The 11,016-nt window shown below is 53.1% G+C and overlaps 1 protein-coding gene across 1 annotated transcript; it reads left to right on the top strand.

The window, feature by feature from the left end:
• The first annotated feature begins 867 nt into the window (after positions 1–867).
• On the top strand, positions 868–9,511 carry LOC119097788 (uncharacterized). Its single transcript, XM_037220759.1, has 8 exons — positions 868–1,089; positions 1,409–1,629; positions 3,695–3,815; positions 4,877–4,939; positions 4,987–5,009; positions 5,607–5,697; positions 6,357–6,578; positions 8,169–9,511. The coding sequence occupies exons 2-8, from the start codon at positions 1,466–1,468 to the stop codon at positions 8,226–8,228; spliced, it is 744 nt and encodes a 247-aa protein (XP_037076654.1). The 5' UTR covers positions 868–1,089; positions 1,409–1,465; the 3' UTR covers positions 8,229–9,511.
• Positions 9,512–11,016: the final 1,505 nt, after the last annotated feature.

Genomic DNA, 11,016 nt, shown 5'->3' with positions numbered 1-11,016 from the left:
CACTTATGCTCTTTTTAACATTTTGCCTGTGTTTGGCATGTCGGTTACATTGATTACAGTTTTTGAGTGATTTCATTCATACATGTGGGTTGTATCGCCCGCGACTTGATCATCCGCGGGACTAGCGGCCTCAGTGAACCCCATACCTCCAATCACGTTTCAAAATGCAGCAACTTGGAAAGCACAGCACGAAAGTGAAGTTTCCATTTCAGCTGAGCGAGGGAAGGGGGCGGGAGCTTCAAGCCCTTAACTTAAGATCCAGCCCTTCCGACCGTAGGAGGAAAAAGTTGTGGAAAGGGATAAAACTTCTAAAATTTCCTCCAAAGTTCAAAAGAAGTCCACTTTGAGGCGAATCATAGAGGTTAGGTTTCATCTGGTTTCACGATCCGCACTTACTTTGAGAAACTACGCCCCTGGCACGGTACTTTTTCGTTACTCCGGCGGTACGCGGTACAGTACTTTTCGGAACATTCATTTCCGCTTATTTGGTACCCCAGTAATATCATTAACGCAGAACGTCATACAAAAAAGGGTAACCAAACCCACGTAGTCGAAACAGCCGAAAGCAATGGCCTGCAGCGAACTGCAGTTCGTTTGGCAATCACGTCATCATCAGCTACCACGTACATAATTCACCTACACTTCCTAGAGAAGCCGTATCCCATTCATCAACACTGGCGTTGAAAAAACGGGGTTTTTGGGCGGACGCTAGTAGTACCGGTATGTGGCAGTATATGAGCTGGGTGATGGTAGGGATAGTATGATTTTCTGAACTAACGTCCTTGGAGCAACGCATTGTCCAATTTTCAAGAAAATCGTGTCATTGGAACCCATTTTTGGAAGGCCTGAAAAGTAAGTGACGTCTACTTATATAGCACCGCCGCTTCTCCATCAACCACCAGCTTCGACCCATCAGCGGTCCGTAAAAACTCATTGAAAAGACGAATTCTGGCTTTGATCCGCCGGGAATGGGATGGTCATGATACATCAGCTGTGTCAGTCTGGACATCAGTGTGGTGTCATCAACTTAACAAATTAACAGTGCCGCAGGCCAACGGTTGCCGTCGTTGCGTAATTAATGTCTTTGAGGTAAGATGATAACATGGCTTTTAGATGTCTCTGTTTTATGCTCATTTATGGCATTTCAAGTCTTAAACATCAATTGACCTACAATGTATTCTTGCAGTATGAAGTGTAAGTGTTGATGACTGCAGATCTTGTTTTTGTTGTCACTCACAGCTAATTCTATGAATTTGGTTTTGAATATTTTGAGCCAAAGTTGTGCTAGTTAATTCATGCAAATAACAACTCAAAATTATTGGTGAGCCAACTCAAGAATCTGGAACAAACTGCAGTTTTACATAGCCCTGTAGTATTATTGGCACCTCACGCTTTTCATTGTTTACAGGTCAAAGCCGAATCAATGCACCGATTCAGGAGCTGATGACAAGAATTGATTATCAAAATGCTGAAGTCAGGCTGGCTGCTCACCTGTGTGGTGCTAGGGACAAGCATTTGGATGACCTTTGGCAAGACCTGTGTAAAGGTTCCAGGCCATGTTTGCACCTGCAAGCTGGAAAATGGAACACTTATTAGCTTGGATGCCATCAGTGGATCAAAAAGCCCAGTGTATGTACATCTTCATGAATGCATTCAGATATGTGTATTATTTGATACATACTGGCCTAACAATGTGTAAATTGCATTTCCTTCTCAGGGTCTTCAGTCATTTCAGTCATTGTTTATGTGTTTATAACCTGTTGGAACAAGTGACCTTGATTGAAGTAAAAACCTGGTGGGAAAATTTGTAGGGATAATTACTTATGTTTTTCTGCTGTCTGTAAACTCCCGCTTTAGTACACTCTGGCCTTTTCACTCCTTCCAACCTTGAGACCCAACCACCATGCACAGGTTCCAGGCCAGGGCACATGCATGATGGTGATGTAACCCTTGTGTAACATAATTCATCAGACATGGTTTGATTTCCTTCTTTTGTGTGTATAACAAGCACAGGGGCTGCTCATAACTTTACAAACTTATTTTTGTCTATTTTCAACCATTCTTTCCCCTGTTTGCATACTGCTTATGTTGCAGAAAATGCTCTTCCTCCCAGGTTACTCAGCATCATTTTGTGTGAAGTGGAACACCTTAATAAGGTTATATTTGTTCAACTCCTAATTGAGCTATAAGTGGGAAGAGAAGCATGTTTTGCTTGCATGCCACAATGCCTGCAATACCTGACTTCAATGTCATGCAACATTTTATAAAACCTGAGCATGATTCACATCCACGCTTGACCATAATGTTGCGCTGCCACTGTCAAACTTATGTTGAGCTGCTATTGAAGATGGCCATGTTGTAGGCCCGACAGGTCTGTGGAGGTCGCACACAAGTTCAGTTTTCCTTCACCTGTGGAGGCTTGTCGACACTCCACGTGATCCATTTGTCATCGCCTTTTCACGGATATTGCATCATGTTCACGCTCACTAGTCTGCCAGTACCAGGCTACGCCACTCTGGAAACACTTTTTTACATTTCAGATCCCCTTCCCTGAATGACAAATGGAGCATACTTCGGATGATCATAACGGATTGCCTCGCTAACATGGTTTCTGCGAATGACGCCCAGTTGTGAGCCTCTCGCAAAACTGCAGTTTCAAACAAGGTTGAAATGGAAAAAACATTTTTCCGTTCAATAATATGTTGTGGAACAGTTTCTTATTTTGAAAATAAGAACCTGACAGCGGAAACCCACATTTAAGCGGTCAAAATCCGAGGAGGAATCACGTTTTAGGGGTAGGTTTGGTCAACGTAATGAGCTGAGCTCTCGGACGCTGGATATGAGGAACCGTGCAAGCTCGGCTGGAGTTCCAGGAGCCCAGACGTTAGCTCATCGCCAAGATGGAGGAGGGGCGGGGGGTTCGAGCCCCTTCCTCCCCACCTCACCGGCGGTCCCATGATCCCACTGGACGCGACGTGATCCCTGGACGTGAAACGATCCTAACCTTGTCGGCACGCCCGTAAACCCCAATCATCATCGTCACGTCCATGCTCCGCTCATGGTTATGGTTGTAGGCGCTATGGCTCGTGGTGCCCGCCCTTCCTGCCAGGGTGAGAGGCAGCGACGCTGTATAGCCTGAGCAGCTGAGGGCGTCGTAAAGCCCCTGTGGCGACGCAGATCGCTAGGTCCACATTTAGCTCGTGGTGCTGGCCACTGCGCGTGAGATAATCTGTTGAATAATTTTTGGAGCATGCGTGTTGGTTATGGCCAAGTGTGCATCGTACCCTTCCATCGAGTTAAAGTCTGTGACTAAGGGGGCGTAATGGCCGATTAGTTTGCTTAGACTTCCACGTGAGGCCTGGCTTCGAATCTCGGTTACACCATGCCCCTGAGCGCTGTTACGGCCAGTGCAGTCGCTGCGGCTTCATGAAAGGAGCGTGACGACGTGCGTTGTGCCCCTTTTGTAAGAAGCATGTGACCTAATGGTTCATATCATAGTGCAGGTTTACCATCAATTTCTGGCTTATTGCCTGACTTTCTGTGTTCATTGCTTGGTGTCGTCGTCCTCCCCCCGCCTTAAGTTCGAGGCGATCGTTCAACTGGCCGCCATACGCCAAATTCTCCACCGCCGCCACGCTCGCGACGCCATTGGCCAGCCTTTCCGTAACGTCATCGTCTGCCTGCCGTGCTCCAGGTTCGCGGACGTCGAGGAGGTGAATCACACCAGCGCCGACGGCCGGCAGTACCTGTACTACTACGACCCGTGTCGCAGCTTCGCCCTGCCGCAAGCCAACGGCGTCTGCACCGGAGTCTCGGTAAGAGCCGCAGCGTCTAGAGACGTCCCGTCGTGGCGGGGCGACTTGCGACCGGAAGGTCTCGGGTTCGGTTCCGGATCGCTGCATATTTCACGGGCGTTTAAACGTTCCACGGCGCGATTGCGACGTCAGATCATACGTGTCGTGTTGATCTCTGTCGCATGGGCTAGGCGGGTGTTGACGCACGTTCCCCGATCCTGTAGTTCAGAGGGTCAAACAGGGGGCAGGAGCAGATTAGGTTTATTTGTACCTTGAGCCTGATAAAAGTTCCCATTGTAATACTGTGAACCAAACAGTGTGGTACCTTAATTTTATGAGGCAATGATGGCTGTTGATAGTTACCGTCCCTTCAGTCCTGTGCATTGAGCATGCGCAATAGGACAAAGGTTCACCAGATGCTTTGAATTATTCAAGGCAAAAGGTACTGTATGAAAGCCTTATGGGGGCGTCCGTCCCCATAACTCAGGCGATTGGAGCGCCTGCCTGGCCAATCCAACCACCCGCGGCGGGGGGTATAGTCGGGTCACTCCAGAGGCTCGCCATTTTCCCTGCGACTGGAATGACCTACAGCCAGCGACAGAGGTCGCGCTAAGGGTCAGGTGATGGCAGAGGTTGACGCGGACCGTGTTGGGCATCACGGCGCGTTTGCCCTTGGCGGATAAACTCTGCTGTTGACGCCGTAATTTCACAGTCTGGGATGGGGTTGCGACTGCACACAAGGAACACTGCTCAGCGCGGGCAATGGTCCCTTAAAACCATCCGTTCAAAAGTGCGGACAAAAAACTGCCTTGCAACACACTGTGAGGAAAAGTCCGTGAGCGGAGGCCATGCGGCGGCCGGCGACGCGCGCGGCCGGGCTGGCGTGGGGTTGGTGATGGACACGAGACGTTCGCTTGTGGTTTGAAACAGCGGTCACTGGATGTGGGCGGACCCTGACTCGGTGTAGAGCGGTTCGTTGTGTTGTGCGTCTCAGAAAAGTCTGACATCTTAAAGGGGCGTGCTGCCGACCAAACACCAAACCGAAAACGGTCCCGGAGATCCAACCTTCGCCTCCGCCTCAGGTGTGTCAGAAGGACGTCGCCAGCAACGCCTACTACAACCTGGGCGAGCTGGGGCGACACCAAGTTCGGCTGGGACGAGACGCGCGATCTGTTCTACATCAGCTACAGAGGGCTGTGACGGCCAGGACTGCAGGTCTGATGCCGCTGACGGTCGTCAGCAGCTCCGCTGACGGTCGTCAGCAGCTCCGCTGACGGTCGTCAGCAGCTCCGCTGACGTCGTCAGCAGCTCGCTACGGTCGTCAGGCAGCTCCGCTGACGGTCGTCAGCAGCTCCGCTGACGGTCGTCAGGCAAGCTCCGCTGACGGTCGTCAGCAGCTCCGCTGACGGTCGTCAGGCAGCTCCGTTGACGGTCGTCAGCAGCTCCGCTGACGGTCGTCAGCAGCTCCTCCGCTGACGGCCGTCGGCCGAGTCCCCCGCCCACCGGGGGAGCATGTTTAAGACGCAGTGTGCATTGTTAGCAGATGTGTCTTCTCCTATGAACGCCTGATGGCGCAACGTGCCTTGCAGTTTTCCCACGCTGTGATGCGTAAATGACCTACGTGATTGACAGTTGTTTTCTGGTTGTGTTTTGACCATAACGCGCGCACTACTTCGGAAACAATAGTTTATATGGTGAAACGCGGCGAAATGCGTGTCATTCGCTGCATGCATGAGTCTAAAAACCTGTCATGTCTCGTCTGTCGGTTGCATATATTGTTTCAGTTTAATTAAAGTGCCGTTCGTGTTGCAGACGCACCAACGTGTCCTTGCGGTGCGACTGGTCGCGCGGCGATCCCATGCTGGAGGTGTTCCGGCAAAACGGGGGCACCCCTCTGGAATACGTGAGTGGATCGAGTTAGATCGTTGCGTGATGACCACTGATGCGGCTATTTCACTTCCTTTAACGACATGTTAGGGGGAGGGGGGGGGGGGGGGGGCGCTGCGAGGCGAGCCAGTTGTCCACGCTGCTGCCGCCGTGTTCCATCACGGGGTGGCAGGAGTTGCGCTCACACCACCATCCAGATCCATTCCCTTCATTGTGTTCATATGGCCGTGCTCGGCATCGTTTTCCGGGTAGACGTGGGCACCGGCAGAAGTCATCTTCAGGCCACTGATCAGTCCGCGGCCCTATAACGCTGTCTTTGTCGCTAGGACCGCTACTGCTTGCTTCCCTCCCACAGGGCAGTGCGAGGTCCTAAAATGCCGCTTTAATTGCTAGTGACGCTATCACGTATGGGCGTGCCCTAAAACCGTGCTCATTTCTCACAAGTCTCACAAGTCGTCATCATCGTGCCCACAAATCATAATCGATATACAGCACCTCTGCACGTCCGACTTCGTTTGTGTGGGCTCGCTCTTCCTGAGAAGTGTTAACACTTGCGCCGACGGTGTGGAGCACGTCAAGAAGTGTCCTTCAGGCGCCGACGCCCGCCAGGAGGCACGGACGCCGCCCATCACCCCCTCTCACCCCCCCCCCCCCCCCCCCCCCACCCGGTGGCAGAACATGACGCTGACGTCGCGCTGCGCGTGCCCGGCCGGCTGTGCCGAGGAGCGACACCCGACCCGACTGAGCGGCGGCGCCGTGTTCCTCATCGTGCTGGTGGCTGGCGCCGGCTTCTACCTGCTGGTCGGCGTCGCCTACCGCAGGATCGTGGTGGGCGCCACCGGCTGGGAGGCGCTGCCGAACAGGAGGTTCTGGGCCAGCCTGCCCGGCCTGGTCCGGGTGAGTGGGGGTGGTCGCCCCCCCTCCCTTCAGGGAGGGATGGCCGGATGTGACGTGGAGTCCGTCTGGCGCTGCGGTGTGCTGGCACAGGGTTGTCAGGTTGAGTGATGTGGTGAGTGGAACACTCTTCGGGGTGGAGTCTGAAAGGAAGACCTTGAGCGGACGACATGACATGAAGGCGAAAATGACTCTATTGCCAGCTCATAGTGACATGGCGTATGCACGCGCTTCTCATCTGGTGTAAATACTCTGTCCTGCCCACCCGACCCCTTCCTTTCACAGAAGGAGACCCTGTCGCCCCCCCCCCCCCCTCCCCCTCTTTCCCAAGGGAACGGTTGTGGCCGTGGAGCCACACGTTTTTGCAGGACGCTGTCGGGTACCGCATCACGTGTCCAAGGACTGACCTGGCGTGAGATCAGATCAGGTCTACGATCAGATTACATCAGATCACACCAGATCAGATCAATCAATCAGATAAGATCAGATCAGATCAGATCAGATCGGGGCCGCCAGTTGGCACGGGGTTAGCATCTGCACAACCAGTCATCATTGCCGATGCTTCTTAGGAGGGGTCACTGTTTCCGCTTGAGAGAAGTCATGCAAGCCTTTGCGAGGGGAGTGGAGGCGTGATGGGAGGGTGTCTTGGTCTTAGAGTAGGGCAGGTGAACCTGGGAATTATGGATGTCGGTGAGAGGGGAAAGAAAGTAGATGGAGCTGCACCGGAGGGCGCGAACGAATGAGTATGGGACGGGTGGTGAAGGACGGGGAGAGGGGAGGAAGAGGAGCGTGGTGTGAGATGGGACCGAAGAGGAGAGACCAGGGAGGACGAGAGAGAGGGAGAGGCAGGAGGGAGTTCAGAGAGGAGGCTCGGTAAGACGTAGCCACGGATGTAAGCCGAGGGGGTCGGGTGGGCAGGGCGTAGTATCAACCCTGGATTCGGGAGGATGTGTGTACGCCATGTCACCTGCAGCTGATAATCGGGCCATGTTGGGCCATCATTCATTATACACCGCTGTCGTATCAACCCTGGATGCGGGAGGACGTGTGTACGCCATGTCACCTGCAGCTGATAATCGGGCCATGTTGGGCCATCATTCATTATACACTGCTGTCGTATCAACCCTGGATTCGGGAGGATGTGTGTACGCCAGGTCACCTGCAGCTGATAATCGGGCCATGTTGGGCCTTCATTCATTATACACTGCTGTCGTATCAACCCTGGATTCGGGAGGGTGTGTGCACGCCAGGTCAGCTGCAGCTGATAATCGGGCCATGTTGGGCCTTTATTCATTATACACTGCTGTCGTATCAACCCTGGATTCGGGAGGACGCGTGTAACGCCAGGTCACCTGCAGCCGACAATCAGGGCCATGTTGGGCCTTCATTCATTATACACTGCTGTCGTATCAACCCTGGATGAGGGAGGACGTGTGTACGCCAGGTCACCCTGCAGCTGACAATCGGGCCATGCTGGGCCTTCATTCGTTATACACCGCTGTCTTCATCATGGACCTCAAGTAGCTTGGCACGCCGACCGTTTTCAGTCCTCGCATCCAACGCTCTCGTCACCGCAGCAGACTGTTTTCCCAGGACGGCGTCACGTTCTGCATCACCTGCCGAAGGGCCGACACCACCTACGATCAGATCTGAAGGCACCGGCCGGCAGGCCCTCAGCATCGGCGCCTCCAGTCACCGCTGCCGACGCGCCGGCGCGGCGGTGCTTCCGCTGCCGGTGCCGGACGACCAGATGGTCGGAATGGCCCACCTGTGCAACCAGTCAACCGCTTTACGGCATCAGCGAGGAGCGTGACAGCGCGGGAAGCTTCGACGTCGGCGGTCTTGAGAAAGTGCCTTCGGGAGTCACCGGATGTGTAGGTTATGTTGGTAATGCTGTGGGGCACGTCGGGCGCGAGTCTGGGTTCATATGCGTTGGGATGGGCTCCACCCTCCTCTTATGTGCGGTACGGCCACGTGATATCTGCTCGTGATGAAGCGTGCGGCTTAGTCCATCCTATGGGACAACCGGTATGGGGAGTGCGCGTGAGCCGTTGGAACTCACTGGGCCGCCAGTGTTGTGTGCGGCCCTCGGCCGGTTGGGTGTGAGTTACGTCGCTGAACGCGGGCTGCCGCGTCGCCAAGATGTACGGTGAGACGCGGCCTGCGCCTCGAAGGCGATGGACGAGGACTGGACGCCAGCTCAGGAGATGCTCCGCGCCTCGGAGAAATCGCACGCCGTTGTCGAGGGCGTAAAGGGAAGCAAATGCCCGGTCGCATGTAATCGCCGCACGTATGTGTAGTGCGGAGGTGGGCACTGACGTTTTCCGTGCGGGGGTCGCGTCGCTGAGCGTGACAGCTGACGGCCACAGGTGAAACAGTCGGACTCGCAGCTCCCTCGCGGGAAGCCTATAACTTGTCTTCGTTGGCCGGATGTTGATTGGGGGATTTATGGGGCGACTCGTTGCCGTGACGTTCGTGGGATGTGCTGGCGGAGCGACCTTGACCTCCAACGGCTTTCCTGTGTGGCGCGAGTCTGGTGTTCGTAGCGTTCATCAGTACCGAGGCTTGTTGAGTGCCTTGCAACGACACTGTGATGGCGTTGTTATTCGCAGCATGGACGCGAGGCTTTAATAACTGCGAGCATTCCAAGCGAGGGAAACCGTCTCAAAAACATCCATCACATAATCTCTGTTTTATGAGGCTCAAATTGCAAATAAGATGCAACCCTTGTGACGATCTCTATGCTAGCAATGAGTGCACAGAGTTATGCACCCAAGACAATAAATATGGCTTGGCAAAACAATAAATATACCGGTGTGGCACCATGTAGGATGATGTGCCCTGTGTCCGCCTGATGGCGCAGTTTATGTGGCTTCCTGAGAGTGGTAGCGTTTGTTCCGTGGGATTATCGCCTGACGGCTCGCGAAATGTGGGTCTTCCTGCTGACGTCACTGATCTGAATTGCAGTACGCATGCGTAATCTCCGTGCTCTCAAATGGGAATGTTCGTGAGGTGGTGATTTGCGAATGCGGCCTGCTGTTTTGTGTAGTTCTGGCGGTATTCTGCGCGTACCATACAAGCGTTTATTACAATTTCGTCTTCGTGTTTTGTTTTTGTGTTGGCACCCTCTTGGCGAATGAGTAGTCACCAGGCACCCTAGCCCTAACCCCTCCCGCGAGGACGCCACCATTCCTGCGTGGCGTTGTTAAGAGCTCCTTTGATCCTGTGGGCGCATCTCGAGGAGTCTATTTGGAAAGATTACTGAGCTGGGCATAGTTAATGAGAAGTTGTCATATTTGGACCAGCTTGTTTGCATGGAATGGTATATTTCTGGGTCACCTATAGCCCTTCCTCAGCCTTGGTCAGACGGTGGTATGAGGATCGCAGGCAGGCACGCGTGGAAAGGTGTGCTGCTGGCGTGAAGCCAACGGAGGGTATACGAAATTGAGTAAGCCCGGACGCAGTCGGCGGATCTGGGCCAAATCTGAGTCGTGCATGCAGGTAACCATGTCCGGTTCAACACATGACGTTTCGTTGCATTGCCTGTTACGTATGTCGAAACATCGTACAACTACCGTGAAAAATGTCGCAAATAACTCGGAATATTGCACTTTTCAGTTACCGAAGAGATATACAACATCCGGGTTTTATGTTGATTTGGAGTCATGGACCGCTGAGGGATTTTTTTTGGCTTTAAATCTCACGGTATTTGCAATGTTGCAATTGCAGCATTGCTAATTACATCGTATAACGCGTCGTTGAAACACGAAGCTGGAGGAATTGATACCACAAAACTGCCCAGAAAACTATTTTTAATGCGATACCTGTCAAACAGCAAACGCTGAACATACCGGGTGCTTGTAATTTTGATATCTGTAACCGCGTTGTTGGAGTGCACTGAAACGTCCAACAGATGTCTCCAGTGTTCGCACGTAGGCAGAAAATCTCCCCTCCGAGGTTTGACACGGGGTGCGGACAAGAGCGTGGTGCGACGCTGACGTGGGCCTGTTTTTTATCCGGAGCTTATCGCAGGGCCAGGCGCGCCCGTGCCTCGTGAGCCAACTCCAAACCGAGACATTACACATGGCCTCGAGAACAGCAGGGGCGGAGTGGACATGATGCCTATCATCGCTGCCAGACCATACGCTGCGGGCAGAGCTGATCAACTGGAGGGCGTACAGGAACGTTCGGGGTGGCTGTCTGTTTAGCATACCACGCTGGGCTATGCCAAGTAAGAAACTAGCTAGAGTTGAGCTCACCACAGGGTACCATTTTGGCGAGCAAGAAACTAGCTTAAGTTGAACGAACTAGAATGCATGATTTTTTAGAACTTTAGGCTAGTTTCCGGTATTTGCTCCATCATCCCATTTTTTAACATAAAGGTAGAATGGTCGTTCGTCTTCACCGCCTCCCACCCCGCCCCCCCCCCCTCACCCACTAT

The sequence above is a fragment of the Pollicipes pollicipes genome, unplaced genomic scaffold, assembly GCF_011947565.3.
Source record: "Pollicipes pollicipes isolate AB1234 unplaced genomic scaffold, Ppol_2.1 Scaffold_4404;HRSCAF=5182_pilon_pilon_pilon, whole genome shotgun sequence".
Classification (NCBI taxonomy): domain Eukaryota; kingdom Metazoa; phylum Arthropoda; class Thecostraca; order Pollicipedomorpha; family Pollicipedidae; genus Pollicipes; species Pollicipes pollicipes.
Note: the sequence above shows the minus strand (reverse complement) of the source record. Positions and strands in the feature narration are given on the sequence as shown.

Coding starts and splice junctions, on each gene's coding strand:
- LOC119097788 (XM_037220759.1), top strand. CDS start 1,466: ATGCTGAAGTCAGGCTGGCTGCTCACCTGTGTGGTGCTAGGGACAAGC. Junction 3,816..4,876: donor GCGTCTGCACCGGAGTCTCG/GTAAGAGCCGCA, acceptor CCTCCGCCTCAG/GTGTGTCAGAAGGACGTCGC. Junction 6,579..8,168: donor GCCTGCCCGGCCTGGTCCGG/GTGAGTGGGGGT, acceptor CTGTTTTCCCAG/GACGGCGTCACGTTCTGCAT.